This window comes from Mustelus asterias, chromosome 12 (genome assembly GCF_964213995.1).
Source record: "Mustelus asterias chromosome 12, sMusAst1.hap1.1, whole genome shotgun sequence".
NCBI lineage: Eukaryota > Metazoa > Chordata > Chondrichthyes > Carcharhiniformes > Triakidae > Mustelus > Mustelus asterias.
Window position 1 is genome coordinate 37,025,878 of NC_135812.1, and position 21,578 is coordinate 37,047,455.

General features: G+C 46.4%; 1 protein-coding gene across 15 annotated transcripts in view; it reads left to right on the forward strand.

Annotated features, from left to right (window-relative positions):
* LOC144501380 (uncharacterized) overlaps positions 1-21,578 on the forward strand; it is a 338,685-nt gene that overhangs the window by 49,377 nt on the left and 267,730 nt on the right. For all 15 annotated transcript variants that reach the window (XM_078225050.1, XM_078225051.1, XM_078225052.1 and 12 more), the window contains exons 4-5: positions 15,014-15,079; positions 16,544-16,585. In XM_078225050.1, the coding sequence (XP_078081176.1) occupies positions 15,014-15,079; positions 16,544-16,585 (108 nt within the window). The remainder of the gene's footprint in view (positions 1-15,013; positions 15,080-16,543; positions 16,586-21,578) is intronic.

The following is a 21,578-nucleotide window of genomic DNA, read 5'->3' on the forward strand; positions in this document are numbered from 1 at the left end:
TATATCATACACTATTAATTATAATATTAAATGTTAATGTGTCGGTATCCTGTGCTAGGAGCTTGGAGCTAGGATGCAGCTGGAAAACAGGACCAAATTAATGTCAGTTGACTACATAAATAGCAGTGGCATTTGAAGGGTCTTCAAACTTAACTACATTAGAAGAATAGACTGTCCAGACTGCCTATGTGAGCAGAGCTGCTACATTATCTTTGCATAGAGACAAAGCCAGTCATTCAATAGGTAAGTTGAATGCAATCAGTAGAAGTTCAATAAGTTGAACTTATATAAGTAACCATTGGAAATGAATAGAATAGAAATAGATACGCTACAGAGCAGAAAGAGGCCATTCGGCCCATCGAGTCTGCACCGACAACAATCCCACCCAGGCCCTATCCCCGTATTCCTACATATTTACCTGCTAATCCCTCTAACCCTCATATTTACCCACTAATCCTTAGAAATCTTAGAAACTCTACAGTGCAGAAAGAGGCCATTCGGCTCATCGAGTCTGCACCGACCACAATCCCACCCAGGCCCTACTCCCATATCCCTACATATTTACCCCCAAATCCCTCTAATCTACGCATCCCGGGACACTAAGGGGCAATTTAGCTTGGCCAATCAACCTAACCCGCACATCTTTGGACTGTGGGAGGAAACTGGAGCACCCGGAGGAAACCCACGCAGACACGAGGAGAATGTGCAAACTCCACACAGACAGTGACCCAAGCCGGGAATCGAACCCAGGTCCCTGGAGCTGTGAAGCAGCAGTGCTAACCACTGTGCTACCGTGTCGCCCTGGTAGGCGACCTACCATTGGAGGTAGGTCGACAGTTTAGTCCATGTCCATGGCACCATTTTATGCTCCAACTTTGTTACTGGTTCATTTGGATGCTTAGTGTGACTTAAAACCAGCTCATCACTTCAGCATTTGACAAGACAGCCAGTCTCTGTGCCCAGGATGCAGTGGAGTTAAGTCAATTGGTGCTTTAACTGAGAGTGAAATGAGTTCCTTGGTAGGATGAAAATTTGCACTAGTCACACAGGTATTGCACAAAGACATCGGATTGCAGTGGCATTCTAAAAACAATAGTTAGTATTGTCTGAAGGCAGATCTGACTGTGAGACAATTTTGCTGACCACCAAAGCTTAACAGTTTATAGGACCCCAATAAAAATTAAATGCAAGTGGTAATGGTTGCAAGGGGATATAGCAAATGTAGAAACATTCATGTGTCCTATGAAGTACATTAGTTGCAAAGAGAATGTGGAACATTGTGGTCACAAAAGAGTGCTTCATTAAAAGACTGCTAAAGTCTGGAATTTAGCTCAAGTGGGAGTTCTCTGATAAGTATTTCGCAAACTGAAATTTAGTTTAATCTTTAAAATTTGATCAGAACTTTATGAACTGTAAAGTAAACTACAGTCTCGTCTTTAAAGAGTGGAGCATTACAGAATGCTCAAGTGGGGAATAAGGTAGAAGTGGGAATTTAGCTAGGAAACTACAACTTACTATCACTTTACTAAATTAATAACTTAAGCTAAATAAACCAATTAATGAATAGAACTAAAAATAATTGTTTAAATTCAAAATAACTAATGAGCAAATCCAATAAATAAATGAAGTTACATTAAGAAGTCTCACAATACCTGGTTAAAGTCCAACAGGTTTATTTGGAATCGGGAGCTTTTCATCAGGTGAAGGAGCAGCACTCCGGAAGCTCGTGATTCCAAATAAACCTGTTGGACTTTAACCTGGTGTTGTGAGACTTCTTACTGAGCCCACCCCAGTCTAACACTGGCATCTCCACATCATGAAGTTACATTGACATGGCAGGTCAGGCAATGGGCCCTAACTACAGTATCTGGAAGTATGTGATTCCAAACAACCATATCAACAAAATGTCTATAACTTGAGGAACTTCGGCTCAGAGTTATTAAGTTGGAGTCCGGCTTGGAGACATTGTGGAAAATCAGGGGGCGAGAGTTCCTGGATACATTTTTCCAGGAGGCAATCACATAGCTTAGGTTAAGTAGAATTTAGTTGGTCAGTGGTCAGGGCAGGAGGATGTGACTGCAAGTCAGGCAGGTTTGGGGATTCGGGATATAGTGATGGAAAAGCCTCAGCCCCTGACTTTGACAAACAGATGCATGGAACTTGCTGCCTATGTGGATAAGTACAAGAACCTCAGGACAGATAGACAAACTGACCATAGCACCATAGTGCAAGAGGTCTTTCAAGTGGACAGGGCAGGTAGTGAAAGGAATGTAGTTGTGTTACCTCTCTGGTAAATATTAAAGACATCTTCTTGCAGCTGGAAAATAATTTGGAATGGGTAGAATGCAGAAGGATCCAGTTATCATTGTCCATGAGAAAACCAACAACAGAGGTAGAACTAAGAATGATGTTCTGCTGAGAGAGTTTAAGAAGTTAGGATCCAAATTAAAAAGCAGAACCTCAAAGGTTATAATCTGTGGATTGTTATCTCTGCCATTCACCAATTGGCATAGGGATAAACAAAGTAGAGGGTTAAATATATGGCTCAACAGCGATTGAGGAAGAAGAAATTTCACTTCATGGACCACTAGTACCTGTACTAGGGATAAAGGGAGCTATTCCATTTAGATGGGCTCAGTGTCCTGGTGAATTGAATAATTAGGGCAGAGGACAAGGCTTTAAGCAAAAAAAGTGGATATGGGAGGCAGTAGTGGGAAATTTAGGAAAAGGTTAATTCAAAAGCATCAAAGGAAATGTCACGACTCTAGAGCAGTGCATTTTGGATAAAAGGTAGGCCAGGAGGGTTTAGTGAGATTTACAAGCCTTTTGTGACTAAAGTGACATCAGGGAAAATGAGAAAACAATCAGTGAAAGGCGCCATTTCTGAATACATGAAGCATTCACAATAAATTAGAAAAGCTAATAGTACAGATAGTAATTAATATGCTTAATCTAATAGCCATTAGGGAAATGTTGCTGCAAAGTGGCCAAGATTGGGAACATATTATTCCAGAATATGGTTTCCTGCCAGCGTTCGCTATAGGTGAAAATGGCAATGCCAGCGGAAAATCTTGCAAGACCACAGGAATGAGAATCTCCATGGCACGATCTCATTCTCAGATTTTCCCAACGCCTCAAATCCATTTTAATTAATTTACATCTGCTTGAAGGGCTTCCCTGTCATATGTTCTCCCCAAAGGTGAGGTTTACAACAGGTATTTAAAAACATGAAGTAGTCGAGGGGGTGCAAAGGTGCATAGCCTCTCGGGCGAAGGTACATGACCGACTGCCCATGGCACTTTGGCAGTGCCAACCTGGCTGTGTCAATTTGACAGTGTCAGGGCAGGCTCTCTGGGGGGACTCCATTGGGGGGCTCCCCCAGTTCTTGTGGGGAGGGAGCTCCTTATATCTGTGGAGGGGAGGGGTAGATGTTGCCTCTGTGCTTGTGGAGTGTTTCCCTTATCTGTGTGGGGTGAGAAAGTGCCCCATTGCTTGTGAGGAGTGTTCCCTTATCTATGGGAGTGCGGTCCTGGTGCTTGTGGAGGGCGGGGTTCCCCTATCCATGTGGGACAGCTCCCCATATCCGATGGGTGGAGGAGTATTGTTTAAATGTAGATCAGGGTGCCCTTTAAAAATGGCGACGTGATCTCTGTGGCACTGGCATTGCTGGCTCTATCGGGCCATGCCCCACCAGTGTGACCAGGGTGAAAACCACATTCCCAGATTTTTTGTGCACAGAGTGCCAGAGAATCTGGAGAGAAAACTCGACCATGCAGCTAGAGAGCAAACACAATGCTAAATTCTCCCCTATGTTCAACTTAGAAGAAATGGGCAAAAATGACAAAGGAAGATGGGTAGCCCAGATATAAGGAATGTGATAAAGACAATAGAACAAAAGGATTTTTACTCAGAGAATCAAGAAGTTGAACCAATTCATGTGAAGCTACAAAGCAACAAGGAGCAGAAAACACAGCTGGCAATTGTTTACAGCACCCCCGCAACAACAAGAGTCGTCATGTAGAGCAGAGTATAAATCGGGAAAACAGAAACACATGCATTAAGGGTAATACAGTAATCATGGGGTCATTATTCTTGCTGGGCAAACTAAAATTGCAATCATAATGTAGAGGAAGAGTTCATGGAATGTATACCATATATTTTCTAGATCCATATGTTGGGGAACCAACCAGGTGACAGGCTATTTTTGATCTAATATTATGAAATATGACTGAGTTAACTCATAACCATGTAGTAAAGTGGCCTCTGAAAAAGTGATGTGATAAAATTTTATATTGAATTTGAAAGTGATTCAATTGTGTTCAGAACTAGGGTCTTGAACCTAAATGAAGGAAACCATGAAGAAATGAAGGGCATATAGACTATGATAGATTGGGAAATAACTAAACATACAGTGTTAGAAATTTAAAGAATTAATATCTAATTTGCAATGAAGGTACTAAAGTCCGACAGAAGTAAGGGGGGCAATTCTCCCAAAAGTGCTGAATTGGTGGGAAAACTAGTCTAGATCATGACTGTTTTTTCAATGCAACGTCAGACCTGAATTTCCCCACTCTGCAATGCAGAGGTCACAATCGTGAATATCATTAAAAACCTGTGGGGTGGAGCCGATTCGTGCCAGAGTCTGACAGCTCCGGAACTCTGAGCATGCACAGTGGCCCCGATCTGTCAGTCTTCCCGTTTGCTGGCCAGTTCGATCGCTGGCCAACCCGGGGGCCCCACAGTGTGGCCCTTCCAGCCCCGACCCCCCACGGCCTGATTGCGGCCCCCACAACAATTCCCAGGCCAACCCCGCCCCCACCCCACCCTGGAGTGCCCCAATGTCCAGCCCACCATCCCCCAACAGAGGCCATCCCCCCAGCCCCCTCACCCCGGCAGACCCCCCCCCCCCTCCCCCCCACCCCCATCCAGCAGACGACCACCTCACCTGCCCGCCCTGATCGCTGGCCTTCCTCCAGCCCAGACCGATCCCCATGCAGAGTGGCAGCGGGACCCCCAACTCCACCGATCAGCCCTAGGCCCTGCCCACAATAGGCCCTGCCCCCTTGGTACTGGCCGATGCCTGGTGGAGAGTGCCAAGGTGACCCCTGGGCATGGGCACTTTGCCCCTTGGGCAGTGCCGGGGGGCACAGGCTGGCACTGCCAGGATGCCCATGCCCAGGGGGCACCCCCCGCCACCCGACCCCCTGGGGGGCCCTGATTGTGCCCCCTTCACTCGGCAGGGTCTCCCACTAGCTCCCCGAATGTGGGGAATTACACTAAACCCCGCTGGAGTGAAGTACTCCTGGCAGGTGGGAGATGCTATTGGGCCCAGCAAGTTCCGTGCCGGGCCCGATAATCACATGTAAACTGCATCTAAAATACACTAAAAACAGATTTAAATCACTTGCCTCTCTTCCTGTCAGTTTCCAGCACAGTCCCGACTGCGACTGTTCCCTGGCTCTGGCCGACACGTGATTCTCTGGACCGGACCTGCCAGAAAATTTGCGGGTCACAATGGGAGAATCGCCCCAAGTAGTCCAATCATGCTAATAAGAGGAGTTAAGATCAAAGAAAGAGGCTTACAATTTTGTCAAAAGTACAGTAAATCAGAGAATTATGAAGATTTTAGAATTCAGCAAAGAAAAACCAAGAAATTGATAAGGAAAAAATAAAAGTAGAGTACAAAGAGGCATAAAAATAAATTGTAAACATTTCTATAGGTGTGTAAATAGGAATAAATTCGTGAAAGTAAACTTGGGTCCATTAAAGGCAGAAAGAGATGAAATAAAATGACAAATACAATGACAAATGAGGAAATGGTGCAGAGTATTGAAATAACTACTTTGCATCTGTTTTTATGGTAGAAGTTGCAAAGAAATTCCATAAGTAATGGGAAATCCTAGAGTCCAGTGAGAATGAGGAATTTGAAAAATCAATATAAGAAATCATACTGGAGAAATTAATAGGACTAAGTGTGGCAGCAAGTTCCATGGACCTGAGTATTAAAGAGATAGCTGCAGAGATGGTCAGTTCATTGGTTTTGACCTTCCATGATTCTGTGGGTTCCAGAACAGTTGGCAATTGTTACACTGCTTTTCATGAAAGGAGAGAGTGAGAAAACAGTGAAATACAGACCAGTTAGCCTAACATCAGTTGTTGGGGAATCTACGTACTAGAATCTACGAAGGAATTCTTAACAATGCACATAGAAAAGCAAGATATTATTAGAACAAGTCAATATATTTTTACTAAAGGGATATCCTGTTTGACAAATTTATTTGTGTTTTTGAGGATGTAACTAGTAGCATAGATAAAGGGGGACCAGTCGATGTAGTATATCTGGACTTCCAAAAGGCATTCAATAAGGTGCCACACAAAAGATTAATAGGCAAGATGAAGGCTCTTGTGCGTAATATTTTAGCATGTATAGAGAATTGGTTAATGAATAGAAAGCAGAAAGTGGATATAAAAGGCACATTTTCAAATTGGCAGATTGAACAACGCTGTGTCACAAGGATGAGTGCTAGGCCTCAACTATTTACAATCTAAAGTAATGAGTTGGATGAAGAGCCAGTGGCTGGGGTTTTATGGCGTTTCCTGCCAGCAGATCTTCTGGTCCTGCTGTAGGTTTCCCCAGTGACATGGCTGGGGTGGGGGGGCTGGAGGTTGCAGAAAGTCTCAGCCAGAGAATGATGTATTAAAGTTTGCTGATGATACTAAGGTAGATGGGAAGATGATCTTTGGGAGAACACAGAGAGGCGGCAAAGACATATAGACTGGTTAAGTGTGTGAGCAACAAGATAGCAGATGGAGTATCATGTCGAGCAGCATGAAGTTATTCATTTTGGTTGTAAGAATAAAATAAGCAGACTGCTACTTAAATGTGTGAAACTTGTAGCTGTTTATGTTCCACAAGACCTGGATGTGCATATACAAGGAACACAGGAAGTTAGCATGCAGATAAAGGATGCAATTAGGAAGGCAATAGGAACGTTGGCCTTTTTTGCAAATGGATTGGAGTACAATAATTATTAAGTCTTGCTACAGTTGTACAGGGTTTTGGTGAGAATGCTGTGTATTTTTTGGATCACTGCATTTAAGAAATTATTCACTTGCATTGGCGGTGATGAAGTGAAGGTTTACTTCATTGGTCCCTGGGATGAGGGGGTTGTCCCATGATGATAGGTCAAGTAAATTGGGCTTCTATTCTTTGGAGTTTACAAGAATGAAAGGCAATCTCATTGAAACCTACAAAATTCTGAAAGGGCTTGATATGTAAAGAGATTATTTCCACTGGGGAGTCTAAAATATGGTGACAAATTCTCAGGATAAGGAGGCAATCATTTAAGATGTAGGTGAGGAGAAATTACTTCAGTCAAAAGGTTCCGAACCTTTGTAATTCTCTACCCTAGAGGGTTGTGGACATCATAATTGGATAGATTTAAGGCTATGGGGTCTCTGAGAGAATTAAGGAATATGAGGAGTGGGTGGGAGAATGGAGTTGAAGCCTAAAATCTCCTTATCTAAAGAAGAATATACTTTCCTAAGAATGGGTTGCAACAAAGATTCAGTAAACTGGTTCCTGATAGTAGACTAGGCCTCTATTCCTTTGAGTTTAGAAGAGTAAGAGGTGATCCAATTGAAATATATAAAATTCTCAAGGGACTTGACAGGGTGGATAGATACTAAGAAAATGTTTCCCCTAGAGGAATCACAGTCCTGAAAATAAGAGGTCAGCCATTTAGGACTGAGATGAGGAGAGACTTCTTCATTCAAATGGTTGTGAATCTTTGCAGTTCTCTACCTTGAAGGGTTGTGGATCTTTGCAGTTTTCTACCCTGAAGTGTTGTAGATGCTCAGTCTTTGAGTACATTCAAGACAGAGGTTGATAGATTTTTGAGTGCTAAAGGAATTATGGGATATGGGGATAATTTTGTGTAGGTCAAGTTGAGATAGAAGATAAGCCATGGTCTTGTTGAATCATGGGAATTACTTCTATTTCTTTTGTTCTTATGTAAATTCTTTTAATGTGGTTCAGGTGAGATCATGTGGGGAGGTGATGGCCGAGTGGTACTGTCGCTGAACTATTAATCCAGAAACTCACGTAATGTTCTGGGGTCCCAGGTTTGAATCCCACCATGGCAGATGGTGGCATTTGAATTCAATAAAAAATCTGAATTAAGTATCCATTGATGACCATGAAACCATTGTCGATTGTGGAAAAAATCATCTGCTTCTCTAATGTTCTTTAGGGAAGGAAATCTGCCGTCCTTACCCAGTCTGGGCTACATGTGACTCCAGAGCCACAGCAATGTGGTTGACTCTCAATTGCCCTCAAAGGTCATCAAGGGATGGGCAATGAATGCTGACCAGCCAGCGACACCCATGTCCCATGAAGGAATAAAAAACCCCAGAGCAGAACGATGACTAATTGCTTCCATCATATGACTGGCAACAAGAAGTAACTATATGAGTATAATCATAGGAAGAATTAAAAGTTTTATTCACAGTTTTGAAGTTAAAATTGAGGCTTCCTTTATTATATAATAATATAATATATGGTTTTGATATAGGTGCTAGCTGACTTGTACATGGTCAAAAACATTTGTTCGCAAACACCTGATGTGATGCTGTTTAACCATTCTTATCATTGCATCTTCAATCTTAGATGATCAATAGTTGTGAATTTAAAAAGTTGGGCTGATTAAGTAAAAGGGAATTCCTCCAAGTATGGAGAGTGCAAGCTTAAGTTCCCACCCATTGGGGGGGTAATTCTCCCAATGCGACCCGCATATTTTCTGGCGGGTCCAGTCGGGAGAATCGCATGTCGGTCATTTCGCGGGATTCGCCCATGCGTTCCCGATGCATGCACGTCTCCCAGAGCCAGGGAACAGTCAGGAGCATGCTGGAAACTGGCGGGGTGAGAAGTAAGTGATTCAAATCTGTTTTAAATATATTGTAAATGTAGTTTACATGTGATTATCGGACCCGACATGGAACTTGCCAGGCCTGATAGCATCTCCCACCCCACCAGGAGTACTTCACTCCGGCGAGGTTTAGAGTAGCTCCCCACGTTCAGGGAACTAGCGGGAGATCATGCCGGAGTGAAGAGGGGGCAATCAGGGCCCCCTGGTAGTGCTAGCCTGTGCCTCCTGGCACTATAGAGTTCTGGCTGTGGTATTAGGAAAAAGACATCCTGACATTTGAAGGTTATGAGAAGCAGGTGAAAAAACTACAAACGTTTATACTGGAGGAAAAAAGACTTGGGACTGATATTATTCTCGCTGACTACTATTTGAGGTAGAACCAGACTGTTTGCAACCACCTTGCTTCATTTGATGCTGAAATACGCTTTTGACCTGTCTCCAAGACTGCTTACTTCATTTACCAGCAAATTATGCTCCTGCCACAGCTTCTCTCTCTCTCCATGCAGCGTCCTAAATTTCCAAGGATTGCTAATCGACACTCAATGATATCACAATGGGGCAAGCAGAAGAAACAGCCCCCAAGAACTACCTTAGCCAGTGATGCGCTTCTCAAACACGAGGCCAGGAGCTCGGTAAATGAAAGGCTTTTATTTACTGTAATGAAGCAGCCAGTAATTAGATACACTATCCCAGACTGAAGGGGTCCCGGCCAGAGCAGGGACTTTTATACCTCTCCCAGGAGGCGGAGCCCGACTGGGATGTACCACAACACTACAGTACAAAGGTGTAACAACCCCACCCTAACCCCAACAGCAACAAGTAGCACAACCCAACAGTAACATATGTACATCCTTGTAGTACTGGCCAGACCATGGCTCAGTACTATCCAGTGGGAACCAACGATGGTTCACCACATTCACCCCTCCTTTGAGAACAAATCCCGGCGGGGTACAAAACAGAATAAAGTGTCGTCAGCCTATAAGTTCAGACGGTCAGGGGGACCGCACCGTCGTTGTGACCTCCTCAATACCGGCGGTGACACCGGAGTAGGCACTTGCGGTGGCGTTCTCCCCAAGGCGGCGTCCAGCTGTTCTTCCACGGACTCACAGGCCGGTTGACCCTGAGGTGACGGTAGTCCATGGGGCCCTGACACACCCTGCAGTGGCGACCATCTTCTGGGCTCAGGCAAGCTGTACACGGGAGTAAAAGGGTTAAGCAATGGTCCCGATGTTGCCCGCGCCGTGTCCGGGGAAGAAACAAAAGTTAAAGGGTTTGTAACAGGGGGTATGGGAGTGACAGGGGTTGCTACGTCCCCTGCTGGCGCCAGGTCTCGGATCGAGACCGTGTCCTCTCGCCCGTCAGGGTATGCCACATAGGCATACTGAGGGTTGGCGTGGAGGAGATGGACCTGTTCGACCAACGGGTCGGACTTGCGGGCCCTTACATGTCGCCGCAGGAGGACGGGTCCTGAGTACGTCAACCAAGACGGTAATGAGGTCCCTGAGAAAGACTTCCGAGGGAATGAGAACATCCTCTCATGGGGAGTAGCATTGGTTGCCGTACACAGGAGGGAGCGAATAGAATGGAACGCATCAGGGAGCACCTCTTGCCAACGGGAGACTGGAAGACCTTTTGACTTCAACGCCAGTAAGACAGCCTTCCAGACTGTAGCATTCTCACGTTCCACCTGTCCATTACCCCTAGGGTTGTAGCTCGTGGTCCTACTAGAGGCAATCCCGTATGAGAGCAGGAATTGCCTCAAGTCATCGCTCATGAACGACGAGCCCCTGTCGCTATGGATGTAGCCGGGGTACCCGAACAGGGTAAAGAGATCACGGAATGCCTTGATAACCGTGGCAGCGGATGTATCAGAGCAGGGAACAACAAAAGGGAACCGAGAGTACTCGTCAATTATATTGAGGAAGTACACATTCCAATCTGTTGAGGGAAGGGGGCCCTTAAAATCGACACTCAGTCTCTCGAAGGGACGAGTGGCCTTGACTAAATGTGCCCGGTCAGGTCGGTAAAAGTGCAGTTTGCATTCCGCGCAAACCCGACAGCTTCTTGTTACTGACCTGACGTCCTCCACCGAGTAAGGCAGGTTGCGGGCTTTTATAAAGTGGTAGAGCCGAGTGACCCCAGGATGGCATAGGTCATTGTGGAGGGCCTGCAAACGGTCCTCCTGTATACTGGCGCATGTTCCACGCGAGAGGGCATCCGAGGGCTCATTGAGTTTCCCTGGATGGTACATGATGTCGTAGTTATAGGTGGAGAGTTCAATTCTCCACCGCAAGATCTTGTCATTCTTGATCTTGCCCCTCTGCGTGTTGATAAACATGAACGCCACGGACCGCTGGTCCGTGATCAGGGTGAACTGTTTTCCCGCCAAATAATGGCGCCAGTGCCTGACGGCCTCCACAATGGCCTGGGCCTCCTTTTCCACCGCTGAATGCCGAATTTCAGGGCCTTGGAGGGTGCGGGAAAAAAATGTGACGGGCCTGCCCGCCTGGTTAAGTGTGGCGGCCAGGGCGAAATTAGATGCATCGATCTCCACCTGAAAGGGGATGGACTCGTCAACAGCATGCATCGTAGCTTTTGCGATATCGGCTTTTAATTTATCGAAGGCCAATCGGGCCTCTGGCGTTAGGGGAAAAGTCGTGGACTTAATGAGCGGACGGGCTTTGTCCGCGTAATTGGGAACCCACTGCGCATAATAAGAGAAGAAGCCTAAGCATCTTCTCAGTGCTTTTGCACTAGTGGGCAAGGGAAGTTCAGAAAGGGGGCGCATACGGTCTGGATCAGGGCCAATGACCCCGTTTTCCACCACGTATCCTAGGATGGCTAAACGGCGCGTACGAAACACACACTTCTCCCTGTTGTAGGTCAAGTTCAGGCGAGATGCAGTGCGTAGGAAGTTCAGGAGATTCGTGTCGTGGTCCTACTGGTCATGGCCGCAGATGGTGACATTATCCAGGTACGGGAAGGTAGCCCGCAGCCCGTTCTGGTCCACCATTTAGTCCATAGCACGCTGGAAGACCGAGACCCCATTGGTGACACCAAAGGGAACCCTGAGAAAGTGATACAAGCGACCATCCGCCTCAAAAGCCGTGTATTGTCGGTCCTCTGGGCGAATGGGGAGTTGGTAGTAGGCAGACTTGAGGTCTATGGTGGAGAACACCCGGTACTGTGCAATCTGATTGACCATATCAGATATGCGCGGGAGAGGATACGCATCCAGCTGCATATATCGATTAATGGTCTGACTGTAGTCAATGACCATCCGGGGTTTGTTCCCGCTCTTGACCACCACGACCTGCGCTCTCCACGGACTAGCGCTGGGTTGTATGATCCTTTCTTTGAGGAGCCGCTGAACCTCAGATCTAATGAAGATCCGATCCTCAGCGCTGTAACGCCTACTTTTAGTAGCGATGGGCTTGCAGCCTGGCACAAGATTCTGGAACAAGGAGGGTGTGGTGATCTTCAGCGTCGAGAGGCTACAGGCGGGACGCGTTGGGCAATTTGGAGGCTGCTGCTGTTTTCCCACTGCCAGTGAAGGGAGTGGCCCACCGTACTGTAGGATTACACTCCTCAAGTGGACCATGAAGTTTAGTCCGAGAAGTATTGGCGCGCAAAGATACGGCAACACTAGGAGCTTGAAACGCTCGTAAACTGTGCCTTGCACCTTCAAAGTTACCACGCAACTCCCTAGCACGGCGACAGACCGGGACCTCGATGCCATAGAGATTGTCTGTTTGGCAGGTTGAATCTGGAGTCCACACCGCTTCACAGTGTCTGGGTGGATAAAGCTCTCAGTGCTCCCGCTGTCAAACAGACAATAAATCACGTGGTCATTTACCTGGATATTCATCATAGATTTGTCAAGTCTATGAGGCTTGGCCTGGTCCAGGATGATCGACGCCACCGTTGGTTCATGAGCGCCACTGCAGGCAGCTGAAATCAATGAGGAGGACCCCTGCTGGTCGTTCGCGGTCAATGTCGACCAACATGGCCGCTCCCATGAGTCGCACGTGGGTGAGGGCGCCAAACTCAGCGACCCCTGGTGGTCACACACCTCCGACTCCGTCGACCGTAATGGCGTCGTCCTGGCCTCGCACGTGGACGAACCCCTCGATGACTTCGACGATGAAGACCCGAGCTCTGAAGAATCGCAGGCCGCACTACCGTTCCTGGGTTTAGATCGGCACACTTTCGAATAGTGCCCTTTCTTACCGCATGCGGTGCACAACACAGCTTTAGCGGGACACCGTTGCCGAGTATGCTTCGCTCCCCCACAGAGGTAGCACCGCGGGCCGCCCGGGGCTGCTGCCGTCGTCTGGCCCGAGCGTGAGCACGCCATTACGCAGCATTTCGAACCCGAGGGACGAGGAGAGATTGGCGACTGCTCCTGCCACGTTGTCTCCACATGGTCCTCCGGATATAATACTAAGCTTTTGGAGGCCGTCTTGAGCATCTCCGCTAGCTCGATGGCCTGGGTAAGATCAAGGTTACCCTTCTCCAACAGTTTAAGTCGAATGTACGACGATCCGACTCCCGCCACAAACGCATCTCGGGCGAGGTCGTTCATGCTCTGCTCAGCCGACACAGCTTTGCAGTTACAGCCCCTGGCTAGCTGTAGGAGCTCGTTCGCATATTCCTCCATCGTTTCGCCAGACTGCCGTCGTCGAGTGGCTAGGAGGTAACGAGCGTGTATTTCATTGGGTGGTTTGATATAGCGCTTCTTCAGAAGCTCAAGGGCCTTAGTATAATCGGTGGCCGCACGGATCGCGAGGTAGACAGTGTCGCTTACCCTCGCATGGAGGACCCGGAGTCTGTCATCATCTGTGGTGACCGCTGCGGAGGCTGCCAGGTAGTCTTCGAAGCACTTCAGCCAGTGGTCGAAGGTGTTAGAAGCGCCCACCGCACGTGGATCTAGTGTAAGGCGATCCGGCTTCAGGATCTGCTCCATACTCTCTTTTTTTTTTGACGAGAGTTTAACAACAGTAAATAAAATTGATGCGCTTCTCAAACATGAGGCCAGGAGCTCGGTAAATGAAAGGCTTTTATTTACTGTAATGAAGCAGCCAGTAATTAGATACACTATCCCAGACTGAAGGGGTCCCGGCCAGAGCAGGGACTTTTATACCTCTCCCAGGAGGCGGAGCCCGACTGGGATGTACCACAACACTACAGTACAAAGGTGTAACAACCCCACCCTAACCCCAACAGCAACAAGTAGCACAACCCAACAGTAACATATGTACATCCTTGTAGTACTGGCCAGACCCTGGCTCAGTACTATCCAGTGGGAACCAACAATGGTTCACTACAGCCTGTATTGACCCTGAACCTGCACAGTCAGTGCCATTAAGTGCCATACTCTTAACCATCTAAGCTATCTAGCCCATTCAGCCACAGCTCAGCTGCTGCTAAAACCCTCATCCATGCCTTTGTTATCTACCGACTTGACTTAACCTAATGTTTTCCTGGCTGGCCTCCCATTTTTCAATCTACATAAACTATGCTGTGTGCATCCTGACATGTACCAAATCCTTTTCATTCATCCTCCCTGTGCTTGCTAACCACATTGGCTCCTGGCCGCAACACCTCTGATTAAAATGTTTCACCCTACTCTTTAAATCCCTCCAGGGCCTTGTCACTTCCTAACTATGTAACCTCTTTCAACCTTATAAGTCTTTGAGATCTCTGCACTCCCCAAATCTGGGCTCTTGTGCATTCCCAATTTTAATCACTCAAGGGGCTTCTGCCACTGGTGAATGTGCCTTCAGCTGCTTAAGAACTTTTTAGAGCCTGTTTCTTTGCCTGAGCTTTTAGTCCTCTGTGCAACTGTTTCCTCATGTGGCACTTGTAGCTCCACCCATACAGATGATGAGAAAATACACTCTGGTTAATACTAGATATGACTTCTGCAACATGAGGGTGATAAGAGCAGCTGTGTACAATTGATGCAATTCATCTCCAGGTTTGCAATTCATGCCTTCATGTTAATGTACATGCAAGTTCTATTTTGGTTATGTAACAAGTGTTTTATATGAAGAAGATTACATTTAACATTTTGTTTATTCCAGGATTACCTGGCTACGTTCCAGGAGCAGCATACCCCTATCAGACTGGACCCGGAGCTGGAATTTTAGGTAAGCGCCCTTTGTTTTTTTGGGAGGCTTGTAGTTCTTCTCTCATACTAATTTTGTAGTCTGTTCTATTTTTCTCTTTGAACTCTATGCTTTCTGTTCTCCCATATTTTTCTCAAGGTGGTAGTCTGTTTTGCTATACATCTCATGCTTTTAAAAGTTCACACTGAGTGAACATATTTTAGCAATACCCCTAGCAATGCTACATAGTCACACTATTTCATTTGTCCTTATACAATTAATGAGGATGGCAACATGTGCCCAGCTTGAAATTCATTATTTATCAATTGTCATATAGTTAAGATTTGAAAATAAACATTTGGAAGAAGATGTTGATATCCACTGTCACTTAGTAACAGACAGACAGCAAACAACAACATCAACAACAACTTGTATTTTTACAGCACCTTTAACATAGTTTAAAAAACCCATAACACCTCAAAGGAGAATTATAAAACACCAATAAGGGGCTATTAGGGAAGATAACCAAACATTTGGTTAAAAATGTAGGTTTTAAGGAACTTCTTGAAGGAAGAAAAAGAAGAAGAGAGACTGAGGGGCTTAGGAATGTAATTCTAGAACTTTGGGTCTTAGCAGCTGAAAACATGACCACCAATAATGGAGTAATTACAATTGGAGATGCTCAAGAATCTAGAATTGGGTGAGTGCAGTTATCTAAGAGAGTTGTAGGACTGGAGGAAATTATAGAGGTAGGAAGGTGGCAAGGGCATGGAGGGGTTTGAAAAGAAGAACCACAAGTTTAAATTTGTCGTATTGCTTTACCAGAGGCCAATGTAGACCAGTAAACAGAGGGGTGATGGGTGAACAGGACTTTTCCCAAGTTAGGAAACAGGCATCAGTGATTTGATTACCTCAAATCTATGTATGATAGAAAGCGGGAGGCCTGCCAGAAGTGTTAAATAGTCCAGTTCTGGATGCTGGACAAGCAGTATACAATTTTGAGATAGAAGGTGGGTTGAGCAAGATACTGGTGAGGTAGTACTTGGTGTTGTCACTGTACATATGCAAGCTGATATTGTGTTTTTGGATGATGCGACCAAGGTGCAGCATGAGGATGGGAATTACCAGAGGACCAAGGATAGACCTTTGAGGAAACCAGGGGTAACAATGCAGGGGTGGAAAAAGAAACCATTGCAGGCGGTACAGAGGCAGCTGGGTATCCCAGTACATGAATCACAAAAAGTTAGTATGTATACAGCAAGTGATTAGTAAGGTTGCAGAAATGTTGAGAAGGATGATGAGGGATAATTTACCCTTGTCACAGCCATAGGATGTCATTTGACTTTGATAAGAGTCATTTTGGTGTTGTGGTGGGGCATAAACCAATTGGAGCATGGAGTTTCAGAAAAAATGATCATGGCTTTTGGAAGTGATAGCATGTTTGAGGACTTTTCAAAATGCAGAAAGAACGTGGCTTTTAACCTCATGTATTTTGCAATATTCCAGGTGCTGGAGTTCCAGGTGCCAGTGTGCCAGGGGCATATCCAGGTATGTGTAGAAATTGGTATATTTGTATGTACAGTAAATGTAGCCCTCAGCACCATTCCTGTGGCTTATTGGGTGGTCGCAGAGATCTTCATTTTGCCTTTCATTTTCATTGGAAGCACTTAAATATTACCAAAAGTTCTAACATTCAATTGTTTCAAATGTTTCTTTTACATGAATAAGTTTAATTTTCTTTGGAGCCACTTGACAATGTTTGAATGAACAGTTTGTTCACTCTGAAATGTAACTGCACTTGTGGTTCATCTCTCATTTGGCAAAATTTTCCCTAAATTTGACAAAGCCCAATGGCAGATGGGAAAAGTGGTGTTTAGCCCATCAGCAGCAATAACTGGTTTTTCGTGCCGTATTGTATGGCACGTAGGCATAAAGAAGGCAATAGGATCAAAGTTGGTTTGGTGAGCAGCCTCTGATTCACCCACCCAGCCATCACTTCAGCGTGTTAATGGTGGGATGTTCCATTTAAAGGCTGTAACAGCCATCCATCAATTCCTCTCTTCCTGTGATTGCCTCAGCTCTAGCTGCACTGGCCAAGAAAGGTAGCACTGCCACACAGCAAGATCCTAAAAGCAGGCCAGGGTCCTCCAGGTCTCAGCCTCCAGAGGTCATCACAGAAAACTGGGCGTTGCAGACAGCAGGCTGTCTCCACCTCAGTTGGGGATGCACCGAAATGTTAGAAATGTTATGAATTTCTAGTTGAACATCATGGGCAAGGATGTTAAATATTTCTAGATGGTGTTCACATCTGTAAATAAGCTTGCATCCTTTCAATGGCTCCTGTTCTGATGAGATGTTTTCTTCAGTGCTAGCCAGAAAACTTGATTGCTGTATCAGAGAAAGGCTGGGTGCAGGAACTTCCTCCATGTGCTTTTTGGATGGTTGCCAGCACATTGGTGACGACCTCTCACAGTGACTAAACACATTGGTCATGCCTGATTGTCAGAGGGAATTTTAAAAATTCATTCATGGAACATGGGTGTCCTTGGCTGACCAGCATTTATTGCCCATCCCTAATTGCACCCTGAGAAGGTGGTGGTGAGCTGCCTCCTTGAAACGCCACTGTGGGTTGACTCACAATGCTGTTAGGGAGGGAATTCCAGGATTGTGACCCAGTGACTGCGAAGGAACGGCGATATAATTCCAAGTCAGGATGGTGAGTAGCTTGGAGGGTAACTTGTAGGTGGTGGTATTCCCATGTCCTTGTCCTTCTAGATGGAAGAGGTGATGGGTTTGGAAAATGCTGTCTAAGGATCTTAGACGGTGATTTGCTGCAGTACATCTTGTAGATAGTGCACACTGCTGCTACTGAGCGTCGGTGGTAGATGGAGTCCGTTTGTAGATGTGGTGCCAATCAAGTGGGCTGCTTTGCCCTGGACGGTGGTAAGCTTCTTGAGTGCTGTTGGAGCTGCACCCATCCAGGCAAGTGGGGAGTAGTCCATCGCTCTCCTGACTTCTGCCTTGTTGATGGTGGACAGGCTTTGGGGAGTCAGGAGGTGAGTTAGTTACTCGTTGTGGTAGTACTAGCCTGACCTGCTCTTGTAGCCACAGTGTTTATGTGGCGAGTCCAGTTGAATTTCTGGTCAATGGTAGCCCCAAGTATGTTGACAGTAGGGGATTCAATAATGGTAACACCGTTGAATGTCAAGGTGATGGTTAGAGCACCTCTTATTGATAATGGTCATTGCCTGGCATTTGTGTGGCATGAATGTTGTTGCCACTTGTCAACCCAAGCCTGGATATTGTTCAGATCTTGTTGCATTTGAACATAGACTGCTTCAGTATCTGAGGAGTTGTGAATAGTGCTGAACATTGTGCAAATCATCGGCGGACATCCCCACTTCTGATCTTATGATGGAGGGAAGGCCATTTATGAAACAGCTGAAGATGTTTGGGCCTTGGACACCCTGAGGAACTCTTGCAGAGATGCCCTGGAGCTGAGATAACTGACATCCCAAACCATCTTCCTATGTGCCAGGTATGACATCAACCAACGGAGAGTTTGCTCCCTGATGCCCATCAATTCCAGTTTTGCTAAGGCTCCTTGAAGCCACACTCGGCATCAAGGGCTGTCATTCTCACCTCACCTCTGGAACGAGATCTCCCACAATGTTCTGGGCTACCATCACTCATCCTAGTCACTGTCAATGTGTGCCTTCTGCACATGTTGCCCTGCTGCTTGCCCTCATATTCTATTAGTCTCAGCCTTTGGTGACGCTGAACCTCAAGCGGACAGATCACCAAGGATGAGCTTGAGAGTATGGAGAGCTGACACTCCCCATGCAACTTTGTCATGAAATGGCCCTGGTCATTGAGAGTAAGTGAGCTGCCATCAACCAGACAGGAGTCAGATATTCACAATAGCTCCTTGAAGATCTATGAACCCTCCCCACTGCAAGCCGTCATCATCTTCCTGCAATGTAGGGACTATGGGCAATTGCTCCCACCCCATGTCACCTGCTTTATCAGTGAGGGTGTATGTGCTGCTAGCAGTTAGACAGGAGAGTAATGCTCATAGAAGGGATGTAAGGATGATGAAATGTGCTCAGTGGTTTGCTTCATCAACCTCCATGAATCAGGCAGCAATGAGCACTTCCTGAGCTTGTCTGCCCCATCTGGCCATTGCCCCTTTATGGCCAACATCCTCACCCTACAGGACCTCCTCTTCTTCATCCACCTTGATGTCCTCATCTGAGGAAACGGGCTGCTTCTCCATCCCATGGCTCTTGCATCCTTCCTTGCCTGATCCCAGTTAAAATGGACAAGGTTGTGTGCCCTAGTGAAGAATGCATCCATCACCATCTGGATGCCCTTACATGTGGAGGCCTGAGGGATGACACAAAAGACACTTCTGGAGCCCTAAAGGAACCAAAGATAAGCTGAGGATAGCTGTGACTTTTAACGCACAGGCAATAGATGCCTTCGAAGTCTATGTAGCACCAAATCCTGCAGAATGTTGCTTAAGTAAGCCACCAGTCCCCTTGACAAGCAAAATCTTTGGCAACATTCTCATTTATCTGCTGGAAAGTCAGGTGCCTTCTGTACACCCTGGGTCTAGGAGGATGCTTCTGAGTGGCCACTCTCGGATGTACCTCCTTTGCCTGCAGAGCAGGCTGTGCCAACCCTATGTCTTTGGGGTTTTCTTGTGCTTCTGGAGAGCCATGCACTTCCATTGACATTTTCTCTCCTCTTTATGAACCTGAAGAATGATTGCCAGTTCAATGTGCTGCACCTCTCCCTCACCCTCCTCATGGCAATATGAAAGAGAAAGACTTGAGGGTTAGCATTTATCTCCTAGGGTGTACTATTTGCCCAATCACCTTGAGGAGCTGCGTCTTGATGGCCAATAACTCATATGCTGGCCACCACATTGCTGACCATTCCTTCATTTACTTCCTCAATGAACAAGACCCACGCCACCCTTGCTCCATGCAACTTGACTAAGTCGCCACAGCTTTGGCCTCTCTGCTGCATCATGTGCTCTCATCTCAGATATAGGCATGGTCCCAAACTCCACTCTAAGGCCTTTTGTGCAACCTGGTCAACAGGGGGCTCCTGTCAAAATGCACCTCAGCACACACGGGTCGGAGCACTCTCCTCAGCCAGTGTGCCCTTGTTAGCTGTCAAAGGAAATGTATGTGCTTGCCCAGTTGGACAAGGATGCAGGGAAACCACGGCAGTCACTGAATCTGGAGGTCAGCGCACCAAAGGTTAACTGCTGAGTGGCAATCAATGGCATTCACACACATCAGTGGTGATTTAGTGGGCATAATTGGGTGAGCAGTCAGGATACAGGTGTGTTGGTTGAGTTGTAGCTAAAAAATCTCAGCTGCATCAGAATGTTCATTTCTGTCATGTTAGACTGCTCTCATCAGCAATGAGCCTGCAGACTCCCCACAATATTTGAGTGGATCCGTTAATCCATGATGACTGGCCACCCACCAACCACACTGGCATAGGCTTCCTACCCAGTGTAAAGGCTCTCCGAAGACCATGACTAGGAGCAGAAGGTAGCCTCAAGAATGGTAATTTTAACACGAGGCTGCCTTCCCCCTTCTGGCCTTGATTCTTCCCACCAGTGCTCCTGACTCTCTTCCCGAGTCTCCATGAATCCTTCCCTGGCACCCTCAAGGCATTCCCCAGTACCCCCTAACCCTTTGCCGCTTTGAGAGCTTTCCACTCACTTCTGACCTCCCCTCGTAGATCTGTTCACCAGATGCACACCTTTGGAAAGCAGTCACGATTCACACCATGGGTGGATTTTGGACAGCGGGAGATGATTTCTCCGGGGAGACCCAATTACTGAGATGCTAGTGTATTGAAATGAGGTTCCTGACATTGCATGGCAGGGATCATAGCCCGTCACTGATGGGGGGAGAGCGCGATCATGGCGAGCTTTCCCGCTGATGTAGGAAACGCGATTTGGGCTTCTCGTGAGATTTTACACTCTTATTGTCAAACCCACCCAAAAAAACGAGAGCTGAAAATCCCAGCTATTGATTTTTATGTGGAACAAAGATACAATGTCTCAAAACTGGCACCCTCGCGACCAAGGCCATACTGGACTTCGACTTTCCAGATTTTGGGTCAGTCAGTTCAGCCGTAGGTGGTTTGTGTCACTATGAGTTGGGTGAGGTCAAGGGTCAGTCAGAGTGTGGGAACAGGCCAATGCGCACGTAACGAAGGCAATAACTACTCAGGTGCCATATCACATTAATACAATGCCTAGCAAAATTGTCCAGATCAATTTTTTTAATTTTACTCAACTGGCACATTCTTAAAGGGTTTGTTTTTCAGACAACTCCGGTTTTTGGATTGCAACACTGCACTGTATTAGCAAAAGCTTTAGGAAGCTGGCATAACAAAATGGGCCAGATTCTCCAACCTCATTGGCGGTTGGGATTCTCCGGTCCTGCTGCTGTGAACAGAGATTTGGCTAAGCGCCAAATTCTCCTAAAGATTTTGCTGGCAGCGGTAGCAG